The sequence below is a fragment of the Chiroxiphia lanceolata genome, chromosome 6 (genome assembly GCF_009829145.1).
Source record: "Chiroxiphia lanceolata isolate bChiLan1 chromosome 6, bChiLan1.pri, whole genome shotgun sequence".
In the NCBI taxonomy this organism is placed as follows: Eukaryota; Metazoa; Chordata; class Aves; order Passeriformes; family Pipridae; genus Chiroxiphia; species Chiroxiphia lanceolata.
Window position 1 is genome coordinate 33,097,503 of NC_045642.1, and position 22,768 is coordinate 33,120,270.

Sequence of the window (22,768 nt, forward strand, 5' to 3'; positions counted from 1 at the left end):
TTTCTCTGCAGAGGGACAAATTCCTTTCAATGTGTTTTCCAAAGCCTTAAGCACACACACCATACAACTACTCATCTTGCTTTCAGTGAACAATTCAATTTTATCCCATATTTTAATTACAAACAGTACAAATATTTAAGATATGAAAGGCTTTTATTGTGAAATGGTTAGGACCAAAGTAATGCCCATGCCCCTCACAATAAATTTATAACAGTAGCTTATATGTCATTATTCAAATTGTATACACAATTAAAAAAATCCAGCAGCTCACTTGCTGACAAAGTGAAAAAAGCAATCTCTTAAGCCTGCCTTGGTTGAACAGTCCTCTAATGGACTATATTTACTTGCCCTTCAGTCTCAGCAGAAGCTTTCACACTTCACTGTGTGGACAAGCTTACCCTTTCTACAAACAGCACAACCTGCAGCACACAGCCATGGGCCCCTCTGCTGCTCTGCCTTCCAGCCACCCCGCATCAACAGAGTGAGGGAAAGCACATCCAGCAAATAGCACACTCCTGTCATTGCCATAGCACAACCTCACTAATGACCACATGTGCAGCACACGGCTCAGGGAAACAGGGCAACTACTGGAAAACAGTGACCTCCTTTATCCCACGAGGGATGGGACAGTATTTCAATTCTATAAATGTAAATGTGCCAATGAAAGATTGTAACGCTTTATTCACTGGCACTGGCACCAGCTGCACCAGAAGTCCGAATGCTCCACCAGTGTCAACACACTCATGGAAAAATCCTCCTTTCACTCGTGTAATGTGAAGCATGGATGCACCAGAATCATCCAGAACAGGACCATGTTTTCTCTCTACTGCTCCACTGAACTTCAGAAAATTTTCCTATTCATTGCCCCATTCATACTCATTCAATTCTCTCTTCCATGCCGATGACTCAAAGTCCCAGCTGGTTCTTTAGCAGATATGTTTAAAACTTTCCCATGCCTGTCTGGCAGCTGCAACCAGGGTAGATTTTCTAACTGCCCCAAATAGCCTCATTGTAAGCATTCCCAGTGCGGAGCCACAAGGCTCTCCAGTCTCTGCTTTGGTATAACCTCACAACTCCAAAAGCAGAGGCCTTTCTATTCAAAAGCTCTGCCAACACCACTGGAGTCAAGGTGCGGTTCCTTTTGCACTTGGATAAAAGCGTTGGCACACAAGGAAGATGCAAGAGAGAGCAGTGAAATGAAGAGCCCTGACAGGTAAGATCAGACTGAACATTGCACTTTGGTGCTGCAAAGGGGACTCAGATCAGCTCACTTCATGTACTAAAGCATCCGAAGGGGAGGAACCAGCTTCTGGTTCCTGTTTATCAGCTGAGAACATTCCTCTTCTCATTCATCCCTGCAACTGAGAGAGCACACACTATGACAAACACAGAGAAAATAGCTCTAGAAACCTTTGGAGCATGCCAAAGATCCTATCGCCCATGCATAACACCACAATCAAGAAGAGTAAGAGTTTCTTCTTTGTCTAGACTTCTAAAATATCTTTTCATAGAAACAAGTAAATTTAGAAGTATTTTCTTACTGCAAGTTAATTTAAAATTCAGATGAGAGCATGGGAAATGCAGCTGCTTTTGAGAACAATTAAAAAAAGGTATAAATCCTAGCATGCTCAAGGATTTATTTACATATCACAGAATCACAAAATATGCTAAGTTGGGAGGGACTCAGAAGGACCATCAAGTCCAACTCCTGGCCCTGCACAGGACCATTCCCAAGAGTCACACCATGTGCCCGAGAGGATCATCCAAACGCTTCTTGAACTCTGTCAGCCTTGGTGCTGTGACCACCGCCCTGGGGAGCCTGTTCCAGTGCCCAACCACCCTCTGGGTGAATAACTTTTTTCTAATACCCATCCTAAACCTCCCCCGACATTCAGGACATTCTTTCAGGTCCTGTCACTGGTCAACACAAGGAAGAGATCCCTGCCTGCCCCTTCTCTTCCCTTCACAAGGAAGTTGTAACTGTAATGAGGTCTCCCCTCAGTCTCCTCTTCTCCAGGCTGAACAGACCAAGTGACTCCAGCTGCTCCTCATCCGACTTCCTCTCAAGGCCCTTCACCATCCTCGTTGCCCTGCTTTGGACACTCTGTAAGAGCTTAATATCTTTCCTATATTGTGGTGCCCAAAACTGCACACAGTATTCAAGGTGAGGCCACCCCAGTGCAGAGCAGAGCAGGGCAATCCCCTCCCTCGACCAGCTGCCGATGCTTTGCCTGATGCCCCCCCCGGACAGGGTTGGCCCTCCTGGCTGCCAGGGCACTGCTGACTCATCTTCAACTTGCCGTTGACCAGCACCCCAAGGTGCCTTTCTGTGGCACTCCTTTCCAGCATCTCATTCCCCAGTTTGTATGTACGTCCAGGGTTGCCCGATCCCAGGTGCAGAATCCGGTGCTTCCCCTTGTTGAACTTCATAACGGCTGGGGATTGCCCAGTCCTTTAATTTGTTGAGGTATCCCCTGCCTTCGAGGGAGTCAACAGCTCCTCCCAGTTTTGAGTCATCTGCAAACTTGCTTAGTATCCCTTCCTGTCCTGTGTCCGAATCATTTATGAAGATGTTGAAGATGAAGATGTTGAAGGTAAGATGGAGCCCTGCAGAACACCACTAGTGACAGGTCACCAGTCTGATGTCACCTCATTCACTATTAGCCTTTGTGCTCAACCCATGAACCAATTGCTCACCTACCACATGATGTGTTTATCGAGCTATGGGCTGGACACTTTGTCTAGAAGGATCCAGTATTGAAAGCTTTACTGAAATCCAAAAAGATTACATCAGCTGGCTTCCCTTGATCAGCTAGGTGGGTTACTTTGTCATATAAGGAAATCAGGTTGGATAAGCAGGACTTTCCTCTCCTGAAGCCATGCTGGCTATGACCGATGACTTTCAGGTGTTTTTTAATCCCAGAATAATCTTCTCCATAACTTTACCAGGCACTGAAGTTTCCAGGGTCCTCCTTCTTGCCCTTCTTGAAAATTCAGACATTTGCCAGCTTCCAGTCAGGTGGGATCTCTCCGGATTCCCAAGACTGCTCAAAAATTATCGAGAGAGGTTTTGCAATGAAATCAGCAGCTCCTTGAGGATTCTTGGTTGAATCCCATCAGGTCCCAGAGATTCATAAGGATCCAGCTGGAACAGCAGATCCTGCAAAATTTCAGGGTCAGCTGGGAGTTGATCATTTTCACAGTCACGGTCCTCTAGCTCAGAGCACTGAAATCCCCTTGGTCCATCATCCATGTTGAAGACAGAGGTAAAGAAAGTATTAAATTCCTCTGCCTTGTCTCTGTCCCCGTTTGTGAGGTGACATCCTCATCCTGTAAGGGGCTGATGATATTTCTACATTGCCTATTGTCACTAAGGCATTTGAAAAAACTCTTTTTATTGTCCTCCACATTTCTGGCAGCTTCAGCTCCAGCTGAACTTTGACCACACCAGTTTTCTCCCCACAGCAGCAAGCAGCATCTCTGAATTCTTCCCATGTCACTTGACCTTGCTTCCACTGGGCATACATTCTTTTTTTTTTTTTTGCCTTATTTCCAAGAGAAGATTCCTGCTCAGCCAAGCCAGCCTTCTGCCTAGCCTGCTTGTCTTCTGACATTTGGGAATTGCCTGCTCTTGTGCCCTTAGGTGGTGATGTTTAAAAAGTGACCAGCACTGATGGACCCCAGCACCTGTAAAAACACTTTCCAGGGTACTTTACTTACAAATTCCCTGAGCAGCCTGAAGTCTCTTCTCTCTTCATGTCCAGAGTTGAGGTTTTGCTGGCACTTTTCCTCCTCTCAACAGAGATTTTAAACTCAATCACTCTGTGGTCGCTGTGGCCAAAACAGCCACCAGTCTCCACTTTGCTCACGAGATCCACTCTGTTGACAAGCAGCAGATCAAGGAGGGCATTTTTTTGAGTCGGTTCCCTCAGGATCTGTTCCACAAAGTTGCCATCCAGGTTTATTAGGAATCTTCTGGCCCAGGCTGTACCAGCTGTGTGGTGCTCACAGTCGATTTCTGGCAAGCTGAAGTCTCCAGGAGGACAAGGGCAGTTGACTAGGGAATGTCCCTTAGTTCCTCAAAGAATAATTTGTTGGCATCATTGTCCTGGCTGGGAGGTCTATAGCAGATTCCCACAATGACATCCACACTATTTGTTTGACTTGATTCTTACCCAGAAGCTCTCGACTGTGCCATTGCCAACTGTGAGCTCCATACCTTCTATCCCTTCTATAACATACAGTGCCACCCCTCCACCTTTTCTGCCCTGCCTATCCCTACTGAAGAGCCTGTAACTGTCCAACAGGGCACTCCAATCAAAGGTCTCATCAACCCATCAGGTTTCACTCATGCCAATGATATCAGATCTCTGGGACTGGGCCAAAGCTTCACGCTCCTCTTGTTTGTTCCTCACACTGTGTCATTAGTTAGAAACATTTTAGCTATGTGAAAGACAAGTAGGGAAAAAGAATCATTAAAAACAAAAGCTCATCATAATTTGGCCGATCTTTACTGGCAGATTTTTTAAATTCTTTGGGACCATAACTGATTGGTAAATGAAATTTTACAGTTTTGTATTAAATTTCTATATACTATCTGCCAACTCTAGGAAACATAATTACTATAAAGGATAAGACAATACAGAAGCTGTCATATTCCCTCTTGTTGTCAAGTTTCTAATCTCTCTTATTGGATTTTTTTTCCTCTAGTAACATGTACAAAAAAAGTAATTGTATGGGCTACAAATCCCATTCTAATTGATTAATTACCTTAAGGTACTGGAGATTCTACTTAATTCTGAATCCCTACAGACTTGCCCTCTTTCTTTCCTGAAAGAGTCCCATCTCCAACAGCTTTCTCCTTTGACGGAATCTTTTAAAGATGACTTCATGAACAGTAGCAGTAGTCTGTACCACATAACATTGGTTAGTATGAGGTTTTAGGAGTTGGAGCCTCTTCATCTTCTTGGTTCCTCAGAAGAGACATGTGACACCTGCAGACACTTCTGCAGTCACCAGAAGACGATGTTGTTTCAAGAAAAGGTTTCAAAGCCTCACATCTAAATAGGTCCCTTAGTCAGACCCACAGGCAAATAATGGAGATTTAGAGAGGAACTTTTCTTCTTGTGTTCCCCATTGACTGACTTCTCTGATGAAAACAGTGGTTTCAAAAATTTTCCCTACATCTCCCCAGCCACACTGAGAACACAGGAATAGTGCCTGCACCCCTCCTGCAGGGCATAGAGGAAGGGCAGTTCCCAAAATTGAGAAGTGGCAGAGTCCACAGTGGTAACACACACTGCCTTCACTGGATCCTGCTCTTGCTCCTCAAGAGGGAAGGTTGTGAAAAACATTGAAGTAACATGGTATGACCTCCACATAGCAACACAGACATCAACTTGGCTTTCTTTTTATTCACTGCTTGTCATGGCTTATAAATTCATATGGAATCAAGGATATTATGGGTCAAATTTTCAAAGACTTTTCTTTAATAAAAGTAAAGTCATACCACCTCATTATTTTCCTGTTTGTGGAGTTAGAGGTATAAACATTTTATGTGCAATTTCTTTATAGACCTGTGCCATATCACTCACTCAGATAAAGAAAATCCACAATAAGCACCACTGATGTCATCTAGCACTGTCATCTGTCACTGTCATTTGCTTTTAAATTCAGAAATTAGAATTCTAAAGTACCTCTCTTTCAACATGCACCACCACTGCCTGATACTCAAATTCTGGTTATGTTTAATAATACAATTTGCAGAATAAAATACAAAGAAAATACAAATCTAGATATCTACCATACTAATATATAAAAAATTAGCTTTACCACTTTCATTTTATGTTACAAACTTGAGATGTCCATGTTAAATTTTGAAACAATATTTCTGGGGCTATTTGAGTAATTTGGAAAAAAAAAAACCCAAAAAACCAAAAACAACAAACAAAACCTGAAAGCAGAGACTAGTAGAGTGATGCTGGGGTTTGATTTTGTTTGTTAAATGCCAGGCCCATAACACAGTGCTTGATTAAAATCACGTGTGCAAAAGCAGTCCCAATGTGAATACAACTTTATGTCTTAACTGCAGCAAGACTTTCTCTATCGAACAGGTATAACAACCCCAATCCCAAATGATTGTATTGTGTGGTCTCTTTGCACTAACAAAGCAGCCCTGAATCAGCAGGGCAGGCTGTGGGAGGTCTGCCCAGCTCAGCCGCATGGCCGGCCCCAGGACTCCACTGCTATCCCTGGAGGCTGGCACAGAGGATGTAAACTAGAGCAAAGAGGACACAGACATCACACTGCCACATTTGCTGACCCCCAGATATCATACAATAACCATTGACTTCCAGTCACCTGAGGAAGTCCAAATATATTCGGGTATAGTAATAGGACACATTAGCCCAAAAGTGAATGAGTGCAAAGTGCATTTCTGCACTGGTTCTACCGAGTGCATTCATCAGCAAAAGTTATTGCAACTTTCTAATACAAATATTTTACTGTCCTTGTAGGAAACAAGTAGTAGTCTTGCAGGTATGATACAGGACAGACAACAAAGTTATACAGCACTTAAGTTTTCTTATTAGTAAAATGTAAACAAAACATACATTATTAACATGCGCGAGTAATCTGCATAATTTTGCAGACAGTAGGTTTCATGCAAAGTGCTATTTGTATAGAGTCTGTGCTGACAAGTCATTAACTACCAGTTGTTAGTAGAAATATTTGCAAAATGTTCCAGACTCTCTTATCATCTCAATCAGGGAAACAGTAACAACATTTTTCTGAAGCAATAAACAGGTATTTATTTCCTTTCAAAATAATCAAACAAACCCCAGTGTTTTCTCAGTAGCTACAAGCAGTCTCAGCAGGAGAGTCAAAAGCCTCCCTAAGAGGCATCATATTTTTCATATTTTCTTATGCCTACAAACGATCAGGATTTAGGAGATCTCATTTAATGTTGTCACTGAGGTTGAAAACATTATGCCTCTTCTGGAGACAGAAAACTTCAGACTCCAGGCTGTCACATCAGCACCTTTACCAACAATCATTTCATTTGAAGTGCTTTTAAGAAATAAAAACAAAACAACCAAATCAAACACAAACAAACCAACCACACAAGAGGCTTTCTGGGGTATTGAATTTATGGTAGACAATGATATTTGCAAAATGAAAACAGGACTTCACATTTCCCATTACGAATTTAAAGTGATACGAACTGCCCGAGTTGAACTAGTGGTGCCCCCGTGTGTTTGAGATTTTTACTGTTCTGCTATGCATGGTATAGTAGTCCTGAAATTTGTATTATATATTTAATCCCTTCCACTCCTCAGGAAAACAAACAAACAAATAAATAAACAATCCCATATACCTTTAAATATTGGCACAAACATGTAAGCATGCAAGGAAAGAAAAAAAAGTAGTCTCTTACTTTGTAAAATTCCTGCCAAGCAGAAAAATTAACTTCTATGTTTTTGAATGTTGAATGCATTTCTTTATTTTATTCTATTGTTCTCTTTTAACACAGATACAGCTGTCTTCTTATCTGTAGAAAGCCTGAATATAGCCCAGTAGGGCTTGTATAGTATTTTAGTGACAAAGCTAAACAGTAACTACTAAAACACAGCTACTCATTAAAAATTCTTATTTTGCCTTTCTATGTTTTCCCCTCTTTTTACAGACACTGCTAAGTGACTCCAACATAGCTTTCTGAAAAGATGAATCAACAAGGAGAGGAAATATTATTAGAGAAATTAGAGTAGTTAATATGAGTTTATTAGTTTTAGGAATCAGAGGGTGTACAGAAAGAAACTCAAGTGGCCAGCAAAAGCAGCTGATCCTAAGATACCACCTTCAGGTATCTAAAACATTTTCACTCATCCTGTAGGATATGTCTGGCTTCTGCCATGCTAACATGCTATGCACCAACTGTTGGCTATGGTACACAAGCATAGGGAATCAGACAGCAAATTCCCATTTCTGTGATATATTTGTCCTATTCCACTTAATTAACAGAGAAGAGCTCACACTGCCTCTGCATCTCTCTGAACTTCACAGTACTTTCTTGGTAGATTAAACTTTTTATCAGGCATTTTCTAGACTTTACTCCTATTTTAGCAGCCTGACTTGAAGTAACAGGCAAATTGACAACTAAAAAGGAAAAGATAAAAACCCCATGTATTTACAGATTTTAACAATTAATTTCAATTTCAATTAAGAAACTGTCATTTTTTTTTCCTATCAATCAAGAAAACTGTCTGGTCACTTCAGAAAGAGAACACATGCTACTAAATGTATTTTCTGAAAAGTGTCCAATTTTTAGTTGTCCTTGGTATAGAATAAGTTTGTGACTTCACTTTCTACAGCCAATACAGTCCTAAATTTTATTTTTTTTTTGGTGGTGGGGGGGGTGAGGGTAAGGATGGGGATGACCATGTATAGTTCCTTGTAACACATCTACCCCTCTGGTTTCTAGCATTTTAAAGTCAAAATACGATGATTAACACCAGAAAAAATGTAGAGAGCTGAGATGGAAAATGAGTATAATTAGGAAATCTGCTTGTGAACTAATAGCAATGGTATTTTTGTGACATATAAAACTTCAGTTGGAAAAGGTTATTATAATAATCACTCAGATTTGCAAACATTTCATTACAATCAGGATGCTAGTATAAAATTGTCTATATTATGGCAGCCTAAATTTGTTTCCCAATTCCAAAGCCACAGAAATTAATTTTTTCCTGACAGTATGTTGCTTGCAAGTGTACACCTACAATGCGTGAAATCTTGGTGTTTTGAAAATCAGTGGCACTTTTAAAATCATGGCCTGGCTAAAGCTGATGGCACTCGCAGCTACCACCACTGATGCACATCTGTGCTGCTGGGGCTATTTCTGACAAAAGCATTTTGTTAAGTAAACCAATTTTCTGTAGGAACATAATTTATTAAGCTCTGATTGAAAAAGGATTTTTTTTTAATGCTGAGTTGCAATACCTAGCCAAAATGAGAAACAAATGCACCCCAGAACAGTCAGTGCACTAACGATGAAAATGCTGTCATGGGATGAACTTGGTTTTAAACTGTTTAAAGTGTCATTGGTCACTGAAACCTACAGTCTGAAAAACATCTGGAAGTCAACACTCTTGGCAGTTCAGAATTTCTCATAAATAATAAACATTTCATACCCAATCCTACTGTCCACTACTTTCAGGCAAAAATTCCCAATGAAGACAGCACCTCAGGAGACTAGTTAGTGAATTACCACTTTGCCATGATGGTATTCAGAATGAAAAACTTGTTTTGCTGTGACATATTCTAATAATTGTCAAACCTCTTTCTTCCCTTCTGCCTTAGTTTTCCTTTCTATTATCACACAGATTTTTTTAAGCACTCGCACACAGAATTATTAGCCAGTGATAACAGTGTGACTATGTTGTGGAAATCCCATAGATGAATCCTTCAGAATTTGAAATCCTGTACTGGTGCTATTTAAAAACACATGCACTTATTTTTTCTATAACTCAACTATAAATTGATTTCTTACATGGACAGCACTGGGAATATCAGTCACAAAGTTCCCTCTCGATCCTCCTTACTACTCCCGTCAGCCAACACCTGTGCTAAGAGCACAGGACTTTTGCTTAAACATCACAACCCATGACACTGTTCCTTGTGCTGCTCAGTTCGACTCCTTGTGCATTGACCAAGAAGTACCTGAGACACAAGCAAGCTGTAAGAATGTACCACCATCAAAAACATTCATCCAGAAAGTCCTGCAGAACTGTTTAACAGAGCAGAGATTGGTGCTTTCTCCTCTGAGAGAATTCTGTTTCTGCATGATGTGACTGAATATCATAAAATATGTGTGTGAGATCCATCTGTGTCCCCTTTCCTCCCCCCTCAAACAAACAAAAAAGCAAAATACCATTCAGAAAAGTCACTATGTTTTTACTGTACTGAGCATTACACTTCATTTATCCATCATAGGTCATTAACTCATAGGAGTCCTCATTCAAATGCCTCCTATGCTCACTCCTCACCAGAGAATGAGGTCCTTGCCTGAATCCAGCTCTATTCTCTTTTGATCAGAAAATGTTGGCTGACTGGAGCCACTGGGAGGTCAGGAATGTCAAACCCCTGTCAAGAATTGAGTAGTGGGCAGGCTGTGGGGAAAATGGTAAACACTGCAGTTTTTGAGGCAGACACCATATATGAAGTATTACGCATCTCTTACAGAACTAGACTGTTTTGAACAGATGTCTTACCATGCCATTTTAGCAGTTCTGTTTCCAAAGTAGATACCTAATAGAAAGTCAAACCCATCATACAGGTTTCTCTCCATATTAAGCAGAAATAAATATTCAAAGAGGGCAAAACAGAGCCTTGTTAACCGATTAGTAATTGGTATATTCAATTCTGAAGTCTTTCACAACGTAATAGTTAAAATCACCCATATAGAATGAAATGCAAGTTTTAATGGATTAACTATCCTATAACTCATGGTCTATATTTAAAGATAAACTCATGGTGAAAATTTACTGAATTATAGTACTTTTTAAAAAAAGCAGTATGAGAAAATACTGTGTGGAACGATGAAAGACCATTTGAAACTGCAACCAACAGTAGGCTGATGTTTCTAATCAGATACTTTAAGAGATATCTATCTATAAATAGACACATATCATCACAAGAAACCAAAGAAAGAGCAAGTGATTACTATCTGAAAAACTTACTGCAGAACATTCCATGAAAAGCAGCATTTGTTACAAAGGTCTGATTTGCTTGTCTATTTCTACCCCGACTGATAGCAGTCATCTCACAAGACCATTTTTCTTTTGCAGAAATATCTCAATAAGATGTTAAATACCCATGGTATGCTTGAAGAAAAAAAGAGACATCCTCATGTGATCAAGAGGAGAGCGTTAAATATGATAAATTAACTGGATTTATCACCTTTCAGTTTCACTCTGTTATATACACAGGGGTTTTTTTACATCAAAAAACCAATGAAACGAGAGAAAACAAGAAAAGAAAAGTAGGTAAAACAAAAAAAAATTTGTCAACCTGCTGTTTGTGGAAGACTGTATGGATGACAAAAACTAGCATTATTTGAGTCTCACAGGCACTAGAAAATTGTCAATATTAAGAGATTCCTATTTTGGTTTTGCTAATATTGAAATTAGAAAGTAATGGTAAACAGCTGAGATTAAGTATTTGCCAGAGATTCAGATTTCCTTATATTTTTTAAGGATTTTTTTTTTTTAAAGTCTAGGGGAAAGAGGAAGACGGAGAGTAAAATTACCAGTCTGTCCTAATTTCTCCATTTATGAACATTCATAAAGGAGGAGAAAAGAGCACAGACCAAATTATACTCTTTAAGTCTAGTCTCTGTCATTTAAGTTTGCAGAAAAACATATGTCCATCAAAGTTTCTTTAGAAAATTTATAAAGTTAGGTCTGTAATTATCTAGTAGAAATGCCTATTCAGTTTTAATCCCCTCCTTAGCCTCCATTAGAGCAATTGTATCTGGATAGGACACTCTGTAGATCAGAATGATGATAAAATAAAGAACATAGACTTATAGACTGTGGAGACTTGCTACACTGTGTCAAATTGAGGCTCAGAGCTTCTGCTCTGTTTTGATGTTGTTCGAACATAATAATATTTGGAGTTGCATACCTACAAGCTTTTGCTGTCATGCCAAAATAAAAGTTAGTTTGTACAGTTAAAATAGCAACACATTGTAACACTATCACAATACTCTAACATTTGAGCCAGATATTTCAGATGATTTACATAGCTATAAAAGACTTATTCCAAGGAAAACTTACTCACACAGTGTGAGATCAGAGGTATTGGCCAAAACAAATGAAGCTGAGCCCAGAGCATTCATCACAGCAATACAGTGTTGAGGTGCTACTTACGGATGCAGGGAGAGGAACACCCATATCCTTCCCACCTGCATCTCAAGCCCTGGCTTCCCCTTGTGTGCTACAGAATGGATCCTGCAGAATCCTACAGGGTTCTGCAGCATGAAGGAAAAATCCCAATGTAAGGTTTATCCCTTTATCTCGCATGGCACTGCAAACACTTGATCTCTTTTGGTCTGCAAATGTTTATAAAAATCCAAGAGATTTGGACTCTATAGGTCACATTTGTTTATTATAGAACATATATGTGATATATTTATGCACAATATTCAGGCATAATTTAGTAAAGCTGTAGTTTTGAGGTACTAGAGATCAGACACTGTTAAGGTAACGTAACTTTTTCTGCAAAGCCTGTACATTAAAAAACCCGACTACTTCTGCCAAAATCATTACATTAATGAAGGTAGAAGATGAATGATAATATTAAAACAAAGATCAAGCAACAACATGGTGAAGAAGTCCGTGATTTTAAACTCAGGATATTCTTTCTGCATCTATAAACATAATATTAATTATTACCAAAGCATGCTAATAAATTCATCACAAGTCAAAGTAGAAATCAGCTACCTTCAATGTTCTGTGGACCAACAAGATTCATAGCCTGGTGTGCTGGATATTCTACCCGGGGTCTGGCAATGCCCAATTGCTCCATAACCCCATGGAGGAGCCTTTGTATATCTGCTTCAGTAACCCTGTCAGGCATTCTAGGGCTGTGGCTAAACGCTGAAGCCAATCCAAATGCCAGCAGAAATATCATGTTGCAAAACAAGGCAGTTATCATAGTGGTAGCCACTTTTATCCTGTGAAAAAGAAAAGAATTTGATTATAAATTATAGTGGGGAAAAAAGTCCTGTACACATGGTGGAAACAACATCTGATATTACCACCGGACATCACAGTTTACTACCACAGCTTCTAGGGGCAGCTGAAAGTCTAGCCAGGTGGAAACTGGGAGGGGAGGAGGGGGGGAAACAGGGTGGGTTCGTTCTTCCCTTTTAAAAGAAATATTAAGTAGCAAACTGCAGAAATCAGTTTTCTGATTTGTATTTGCCCATAACATTCATTAACAGTCACTGCAAACAAAATGAATCCACTTTTTCATTTAATGAGAACACGTCATCCACTACACCCCTCCCCTTCCCTCCTCCCCCCCCATGTTTATTATGCTATTTTATAAAGCTTTGGACTAAGAACTCTTCAGGCAGGAACTGTATTTTCCAAGCTCTATTCTTGCATTGACTGAAAAATGAATAATGAGAGACCTCTGAACAACCTAGATATGGTTTTTTTGCAGCTGAAAACAAAAGGCTTCCTACTTCATATGCATCATCTTTCCCACCTGAAGCAAATTGGTTGTTTCCTTGAATCCCTTTCACTAAATGGCTGCTCAGTGTAGTTTAATTAGGAAAAAACCCCCAAAAGCCAACAACAAAAAGAAAAACAACAACAAAGCACCACTTACTGTCCTCTTTGAAAGGCTGAATTTTAATTACAATGCTTGTTTTCTCAAAGCTCCTTTTCCCCTCACATCAGAAAATAATTAAAATGCATCACTTCCAACCCCCTAGATAAACAAAAACCCCTCCACTCCCCCTGGTGCCCTCCCGTGTGTCCTTAAGACACGCACAGCTGTCTGATGTCTCCACTCCAGACAGTTAAAGATGCTCCAATACTCCAGCCGCTCGACGCAAGGCACCTGGAAACGTCTTTGAGGCAAAAATGGCTGAAACCCCCGATGCTGGGAATATTCCCAGCTACGCCTGTGCGCGGCTCCCCCACCGCACCGCACGCCCCTCGCAACCCTCCCACTTCATCAGCCTCTGCAGCCTCTGTGTCGAGGAAAAAAGCCCGCTTTCTACAGAACATTCCCTTTAATCCGCAGAGGAGCAGGGCTGCCACTCCGCTGCCCGCACCACCGCGCCCTTCTGTGCCGCCCCCCCCCGGGCAGCTGGGCCGTGACCCGGCCCCAGGGCAGCTCTGCGGCAGCACGGACCCCCCGGGCCGGGCCGGGCCCCGCCGCCCCCCGCGGATCGCCCCGCTCACCTCCCGCTCCCAGCGCGGCTCTGCGGGTGCGGCGGCTCCGCGGCCGCGCATCCTCCGTGCGCAGACACGGCCTCTCCCCCTTCCCCGCGCCGGGAGCTGCCCGAGGTACGTGCAGGGACCGTGCCCTCGTGGCGTGGGCTTGTCCCGTTAAGAAGATGACACAAAGCTTGGGGAGATATTAAAGATCTCCCTTTTCAGCTAAACACAATAGTCTAAAAATAAAACTGAAGGGCTGTGATGGATTAACAGTTACAGAAATAAACTACTACATATTCCTGGGACTGTATCCGTCTTCTCGCTGTGATTTCTCTTCCCAGAGTAATGTGCTTTACTTGTGGAATGATAGCGTTTACCTAACTACAGGTTTACAAGGTATCAACATGGGAACCGTCTCCAAGGATTTATAGGTGAAGGTAGGTCCCCAGATTAAGCAGATCTATACACATCATCCTTAGCAAAGGTTAGCAAGAAGAAAACTGTGAAAGAATGAAGTGCACCACTTAACAGCACTTGTCAAAATGGTAACTTCTAAAGGCTAATTTACGTATCACATCTTCACTGCTACTCATGGGAATGTGTCACATTCCATTTTAGGATAGCTAGCTAAAGAGAAGCTCTGAGATTATACTACATAAACCCCAAGAGAACCATGGCCTACACTTTCAAATGTAGACTATTCTCTCTTTTTGCTGTTCTACAGTACATTATACAAGCAAGATTAAGCAGTAGGGACTTCTACTTGGCATCTAGTGTTTCTTTCTGCAAAACATAATCAACTTCATAGAAATGGATATGTATCCAAACTGTTCTGCAAAACCTGTAAAAACAGAGCGTAAACTTTGACAATTTTTTTTAAGGCATTTAAAGCTTTCTTTGTCAAGGCCCTACCAAATTCTCCCTTTCTGACATCTAAGTCCAGTGGTTCAAGATTGGCTTGCATCGATCATCAAAAGTAAGTTACTGCTCCATCTGGGACACATTGTCAAAGCTGCACTAGCATTCAAAATATTTGGTACATACTAACAGGAAAAAAAATCTCAAGACTTACTCTTTCAAACAAAAATTGATATGACAGCTCACTATTACAGGAGTCAGATCTCATTTTTTTCCTGACATTGCCTTCATTTCCTTCTGTCCTATTTTCAGCTCCTACCTCCTTGCATCCGCTATGAAAGCTGGCAGTTGTTTTGCTGATCCTTATTTACCTCAGTGAGAAGACACAAAATGTGGTGCTCTGGTGCCTGCATTTAATCAACTGAAGGATCTACCAGCACCAGCTAAAGGCAGAGGGTAAGAGCATGTTGCCAAGAGAAGGAGCTTCGTCTTTGGATGGTGGTGAACTGTTACATCAACTCCTTTATTTCATGAAACTGAAGCTTCCCATATTTAACCACAACACCAAACAATCCTGTTAAGATATTCTAAAGGCTGTTTCCATAGTCCTAGATCTTAACAGTAATGTAGCAAACAGAGTGAGAGAGGAGGTTTCCACCAGATCAACCAGCTGAACAGATTCAGCTTGCAAGTTGGTAGACACATAGAGAAGGAGGCAGGGAACAGAAAGAACTATTCCTTTCATTAACATACCACTTAAGAAGGTCAGAAGACTACTGCTGATAAACTGTGTTGCACCATGCCTTTTGTTAGTTGTGAGAATCACCAAACTGTATCTAAGATGAACAAAAAAGACAGCCAGAACAGATTTGCTTCTGACTTCAGTTTTCTCAGCCTTACTAATTTTGGTGCCTACAGTGTGCATATAACAACATAAATCTAACTTTCTAAGTCATTATAGAAGAACAAGTTCAGAAAAGGGAAAAAACCAATGGTTTTATTAAAACCAAAATATCCAGTGCTTCAGCTCTAACATTTTGCCAGTAAACAATTTGCATTTATAAAAAGCTAATGAATAGTTTCAAGTGTTTACTCTTAAATAATTTTACAACTGATGACAGACATAAACAGTTTTCATTCTAAAAATTATAAACATTTGCTTGTGCGAATCAACTTTTAACACACTATGGCTTCTTACATTCATCTCTTGAAACACTTTCAGCATCTAAAACCAGCTTCTGCACCATCTAGTTAACACTATTCTATTGCTCTAAAAATAAGTTAAAACTCCCCTCTCGTATTAAGATAAAACATTTTACTGCTCACAACTGAAAATACTTGGTACCTATTGCAGAGCACATGACTGGATGAAGTTTTTAAGATTTTTTGCTTTTTGAATAAACTTCACATTTGTTTTCCATGTGTTCTAATAATTCTCCAGTGTGTGTGCACGCCCGAATTTTGACATTTACCTACTCAACAAGGAAAATATGCTCCCAATTTACTCCAATAGAAATAAAAACCATTGTCTCAGAAGAAGTAGGCTCATATAAGATCCAACTTCATAGTATCGAGTAGTGCTACAACACACTTAAAACTAAAAAGTAAATAGCTTTAACTACCACTACTCAGCATCAAGATATTTTCTTTCCAATGTCTGTTAGTTTTGTTTTAAATATTTGAGAAGTTTGGGTTTTTTTTAAACTTGGTACTTAATCTAAATACTGCAAAAACTGTTTTGGGAGATGCAGCATGTTTTTAGAAGCTTAAATAATCAAATTTGAGATCTAACACAAACATTTGTAGAAACAGGTTATTTTTGTTTTAGAGGTTAAATTCATTTAGTTGAACTGACATTTACAGAAGTTTCAGTAAATGAAGAAAACCTCAACACAAAACAAATTAATATTTGTACATCTCCACGACTCACGCAGTTAAAATAAATCAAAAATTACAAATAATTAGAGTTAAAAAAAAATCATAAAAATTTAGGTCTTTCTAAAGGTTAACCAAGTTACAATGAACCCATCTAGACATGATATTTGATCTTATAAGTCTACTGGCTTTGCAGTTGGTAGCAATTTCACTTTAGATATTGGATTCTTTGGAGAACCTCTATAACGAACTTTTTCTTTTCCTGGAGCACTTCTTGCGATTGTAGATTTTTCTGGGGCAGCACCTTGAATGTTTATATTTGCATTAACTTTCAAACTGGATTTAACCGTTTCATGATTGGTTAGATCTTCTAAAACAGATTTTGGTGGATGAACAGTCACTTTTTGATCATGGATTCCAGCAGGTCTGACAGAAACATCAGGCTTCTCTGATGGATTTGATGGCCTGCAAAGTGATTTAGATGTTAAGTCTAGCTGCTTATGAGATACAGAAATTTGGTCACACATACTTTCACTCCTGCACGGCAAAACCATGGAATTCTTTGAGGGCTTTTCTGTGCAGGAGAATAGTGCAGAATCACAGCTCAAAGATTTAACAAGTGGTGAACAAACACTGCTTGATTTAAGTGGCTGAGAGCTTACAGATCGTCTGTTAGCCTCCAACAAGGAATTCATTCTTCTTACAGACTGTCTAACTGGAGTACGTTGAAATTTCAGAGGTGGTTTAGTTTCGCTTGCAGAACTTGGATCATTTAATGAAAGCTTGTTGAACCACTGTATGTGGTCAGAAACCTTTACACTATCAGAAACAGTTGATGTTTTAGTTAAAGTTTTAGCAGAATTTTCAGCTTTCAAGTATTGGTTGCCTACTTCATTTTGCAATTTAGGCAACTGTAAAGTAGGAAGCTGTCCTGCCGAAGAAAGTTTAGCAGTACCTTCCTCTAAATTACAGCATTTTATCACACGGTTTTCAGCTGTTTGTGAGTGTATTAATTCTATTTCCTCTTTCCTTCCAAAGAAATCTAATTTGTTTAAGTCATCTTTTGTTGAACTGTTCTGAACAGTCAACTTGTCTTCCCTGTCCAGTACTTGAGGCACAGGAAATGCTGTTACTTTTTTTGTATCTAGTTTTGGGACCTGAAGTTCAATCTCAAGAGATGTTTTGAAGTTTCTTTTCTCCAAAACTTTAATTTCAGGGGGGTTTGATTGCTGTTTATCAGCAGCAGAAGATTGATTAAGTTGGTGCAACAGCTCTCTGGATTTTACATTTGCTAGATTTTCAGAAACTTCTTCAGTTAACAATTCTTTCCCTGGAGCGAGCCCTGTGGGACACAGAGTTTCATTTAATGTTTCACCTGCCACATTCATGAAAGAAAACTTATCACCTATCAAATTGTGATGAATACTTCCAGATGCAGAGAAGGCTTGCTTAACTTTCAGTAATGTTTCTGCAGTTGAGTTACTTTCCTCTTCAGAAAGCACAAGTTCCAAGTTGTTGTCTTGTTTGCTTACAGTTGTGGATTTGAATTCATCTGGAACAAGTGGTAGCTTTCCAGATAACGAAACAGATTCTGAAGAGCCAACTCTCATTTCAGGGTGTCCTGGCAGAATCTGCTCACTCTTGCTGATCACCTGAGAATCCATAACAGCAGGACTATTCCATGACATTCGGTGAACTACCTTATTGTCACATTTTGGAGTTAGCAAGTTTTCTTCTGACTTGCTTGCATTCCTTGAACCTTAAAATAAATATCAATGTTTAAGAATAGTATCTTGTGATTTTAACAATAATTATAGGCAAAATTCTTACTAAAAAACTAATTGTCCAAGCAGCACTGAATTTAAAGACACCATTGCTCCTTTAAATTTCAGAAATGTGAAAAAAGGTTGCAATATTAAGAACTGAAATCATGCATCTCATCTCACTTAACTAACAAAACAGAACTACTAAAATGCACTAGAAACATAACAAGCCTATCCTAAACCAATTCTTTTTCCCCAGAAGCCACTAACACTCAAGTAACTTTAGCTAGAAGCACACTTCTAATCCAATTGCTTTTATACTTTTATCGATAAAGTTACTTTTGCTTTACAAAAACAAAAGTAAAAGTTTTCCCCATCTAATATACTCAGTAAGATAATTACCTTTCTTAGGGAATTTTTCATTGGCATATGGGCTGAAGAGTCCATCTCTTTTTCCACATTCCATTCTGTTTTCCAAACCTTGCTGACTTGCAAGACGCCTTCCAATATTTTCAGATCTATTGCCAACTGTACATCCTGATACAATATTCTTGAACAAACACAAAGTGTTAGTTGCTTTTATATAAACTTGTAATCTCATTTACAGATGAACCTCCAGGAAAAGGCTATGCAAATCAGCCACAGCAGCATTTTCTTGGCCATATTTTATCTTCCCTTGATTCTCTGTAGACCTAGGTAGGGAACAGCCTACCTGCAGTAAGGTAGACTTAATCACACTCTGAACAGAATGATTCTGTGCATAGGCTTTGCAAGGTCAGAAGTTCAGAAGCTGTGAGACCTACTGATCACAAGTGTGATGGGGTTGATCCCAGCTGGCAGGCAAGGTCCCATTCAGCCACATGCTTGCTTTCCCCATTCCCCAACAGAATGAGGGGGAGAATTGGAAAGGTAAAAAAGGAAAGATACAGACACATCACAGACAAAAGCAAACAAACAAAAAAATCCAAACCCACACCATACAAGGGCCATCATTTACAATAAGTAGGTCAATTCTCAACAAGCCCCTGAGAAGTGGCTACTTTTCAAAAACTATCCCCATCCCAGTTTTACTAGTGAGCTTGATATTACATGGCACAGAATCACTCCTTGGTCAGTTCAGGTCAGCTGCCCTTCCCTCAGCCTCTTGTTCCATCCCAGCTAAACACAGTACAAGCTGATCAGTTACTGCTACGAAAATAAACCTCAGGCTTCTTGTACTTGACAGCTAGCAGGTCCAGTTAATGCTGTGATCCCCTCCATTACAAAATAAGTCCTTCTTGCTACTGAAAATCAGTGCCCAAACCTTTGGATTAAAATCTGCACACCAACAAGAAGACTGGGTTAGAAGCAGAATACTTACCATTTCTCTATTGCTTTTCCCCAACCCAAATTTCAAGCGCAATGACCTACGAACCATTTCTTTTCGGCTGATCTTTGGAGAAAAACAACCTGTCTTTCCTGATTCAGCCCTGGGAGGAGAGAGGGGAAGAAGTGACACAAAAAAACTCTTCAGGAGGGCAATGAAAACATCCTGACATTTATGGTTATTTCCTTTAGTTTTACTTACTTTATTGCCTTCTTGTCAACCTTTTTTTACTAGGCACAGGAAGCTACTATACCAGTTCTTATTTTGTTTTGAGCTCCATTCTGCCACATTGGAAGATCTGGTCATTTTAAGATTACTACACAAGTTGCTACCAAAAAAGGTAATTTTAGAGACAGATTGAGACTTTACATATCATTAGTTAAGAGGTGTAGACCCATCTTTCCAATTTATCTTTATGTTCTGAGAGTTAAGGCAAATTACCTGTATAATTTTTTGCTTGCAAGTCTTTTACTTCTTCTGTTCCCTGTACTAGACAGATGATTTTCACCCATGGTTGAAGGAGACAGTGACGTTTGTGATGACTCAAGAGACACACAGGGACTTGCTTCAAAGTGAACTACAGGAACAAAATTATATTTACATGAATTTAAAATAGTCACATTTTTTCAGGTAAAGACTTAACAGTTAACACAATGAAGAATGGGTTTTTAAACAGCACAAGATTTGTTTTCTTATTTTGTGGAGTGCTGGCTTGAAATTACTTTGACTTCCACTTTAATATTAAATGAAGCTGTTCCTTGTAGCATCCATAAAAGTGGCTGGAATACAATTACATGCTACTGATATCACTACCTCAAGTGAGTTTCCACACTGCTATCATCAAATCAGTTCCTCAAATTAAGAGCTTAGTAAGAAAAATTAGATTCAGTCTCAATATTATTTGCAGTATTTATTTTTTTTATGTACCTAGCCAGAATGGTTAAAGAAACAATAAAGAAAAGAGTTGCTGTTCTACTACTGAACTTTTTTTATGAAACACATGCATTATACTATCTTTACAAAACGTCATCGTTTTGATTTGCTTATGCACAAAACCAAGAATTTTAGAGAACATGAAATGATTTAATAAATAAAAGCAGTAAGTTTAAGATCACTAATTTGGGGAGGAAGGAATAATCTTCAGGCGAAACAAACAGCCAATCTAGAAATTTTTTTCAGACTAACTTCAGTTGGCAGGACATTAAAGAACCAAACAAAAAAAAAAACCCACCAGGATCTGCAGAAGAGCCTGACAGCTGAAAGCACTCTAGTAGAATAAAGTGGTACTAAAGCACTACCAAACAAAAGCAAAAATGATTCTTTAGAGTTTTGAGATTATTTAGCATCTAGAGAAAACAAGAAGTGATTGGATACACGAAAGAACCTTTATAATAGCAACAATCATATTTCACATAGAGCTAAGATCAGCAATTTAAGCATTTAGGAGACAGAAGGCAAAAACTTTCAAGAGGTTGGAAGCATAGGCATGGATTTGTGTTCTAAAACAGAAAGAGGAGTATAACCTCAGTGATACAGAGGGAGGGAAAAAGTAAAAGGACATCAGGACTGCAAGTCAGAGATTAATAGAAAACTTGGGCTTTTGCTCAATCCTTGTGACATGACACTACTAATGTATATAAACATACACTATGCAATGAGATGGGGAAGTTGTGCAAGGAACACTAAAGTAATGAGCATCAGTGACTGCCTAACAAGAACAGAAGACTGTACACTTAAATTAAAAAGTCACAAACAACAACTCCAAGCAAAGAGGAAAAAGTGAAGGCACTGTACCTGATGCTGGTGTTGAGTTGCTGTTAAAAATGCTAGTTGGTAAGAACTCAAAGGCAAAACTATGCTTAAAAGACCGTCTCTTCTTGCTGGACAAGCCCTGAGAGCAATCAGTTGGAAGTTTACGCTTGGTACTTGGAGTAAGAACCACTGGAGTCGCTGACGAAAGGACTGAAATAAAGAAAATCCAATTTGTAATAACAGCTTAAAAGTTTCAGGGTTTACTAAAATAAATAGTTGTTCTGGGTTTTTTAACTCTGAAAGAAAATTGTTATAAAAGCTTAGCCAAAGTGCACGCATTTTGAACAGGCAAAGCAATCGGTATGGCTTAGCGTTCAGTTTTTTATTTTGTTGGGTTTTTTTGCAAGTTTAGAGTATCAGAAAGGAAAATGCAAACCCACACAATAATTAACAATATAGGTATTAGGAGGAAGTAAAAGTATAGTCATATTCCATAAGTTTAGGAGACAGAGTAAGTGTGAAAGAATTTCAGTCCTGGCAAATTCATTCCCAAGATGATAAAATGCTGCACTACTGCACTGAAGCCTTAGTGTGCATTAGCTAAAAAGCACAAGTTTGGTTGTGTAATCCCAGAAGTAAACCACAGAGCCCACTGCTGCAGTGATTGTAGCTGCTCCGAGAATTACAGTAAATGCAGTATCCTCAATAAATATGTATCTATATTCACAGTTTTAAACAATTTAAATTTAATCACTTATCTTCAACTAAGTTCTAATTCTTCAGATAAAAAAAAATTGTGGAATATAGTTAACAAATATAGAAGATACTGCATGGGCTTTATTTAGTACAGATACTGCATGGGCTTTATTTAGTACAAATACACCAATACCTACCGCTTTTGTCTTGTTGAGGTGTAGTGGAGGGTGTTCTGTTAGATTTAAATTTATTCAATGCTCCACTAACAATATCTGAAATGCAAGACACACCGAGCAATCAAATTTAAATGTGAAGTTTGTCTTGCTCTATTTTCAACTCAAGTTTAACCTGTATTCTTTTCAGGGAGAAATAAAGCAAATCAGTTTAAATGGTTGTTTCGTGTACCAAAACCTATAGTGCTATTGCAACCTACAGTTGTATTTCCATGTGTTCACAGGAAAGCTTAGCAAACTACAGGCTGTGGTACTTTTATGGTGGATATCCCG

At 39.3% G+C, this 22,768-nt stretch overlaps 1 protein-coding gene across 6 annotated transcripts in view; it reads right to left on the reverse strand.

Moving 5' to 3' along the window:
- The window catches only part of LOC116788122 (neuroendocrine protein 7B2-like), a 48,355-nt gene that overhangs the window by 19,785 nt on the left and 5,802 nt on the right, over positions 1 to 22,768 (reverse strand). Inside the window, exons 7-12 of one of the 6 annotated variants that reach the window (XM_032690543.1) lie at positions 22,460 to 22,534; positions 21,609 to 21,776; positions 20,256 to 20,391; positions 19,809 to 19,917; positions 18,851 to 18,998; positions 15,781 to 18,444 (exon numbers count right to left, since the gene is read on the reverse strand). In XM_032690543.1, coding sequence (XP_032546434.1) covers positions 16,859 to 18,444; positions 18,851 to 18,998; positions 19,809 to 19,917; positions 20,256 to 20,391; positions 21,609 to 21,776; positions 22,460 to 22,534 — 2,222 coding nt within the window. In that variant the 3' untranslated portion in view covers positions 15,781 to 16,858. Of the gene's footprint in view, positions 1 to 12,500; positions 12,734 to 13,395; positions 13,704 to 13,976; positions 14,104 to 15,780; positions 18,445 to 18,850; positions 18,999 to 19,808; positions 19,918 to 20,255; positions 20,392 to 21,608; positions 21,777 to 22,459; positions 22,535 to 22,768 lie in introns of those variants that run through there. The other 5 variants (XM_032690544.1, XM_032690548.1, XM_032690547.1 and 2 more) reach the window with 5 other exon arrangements.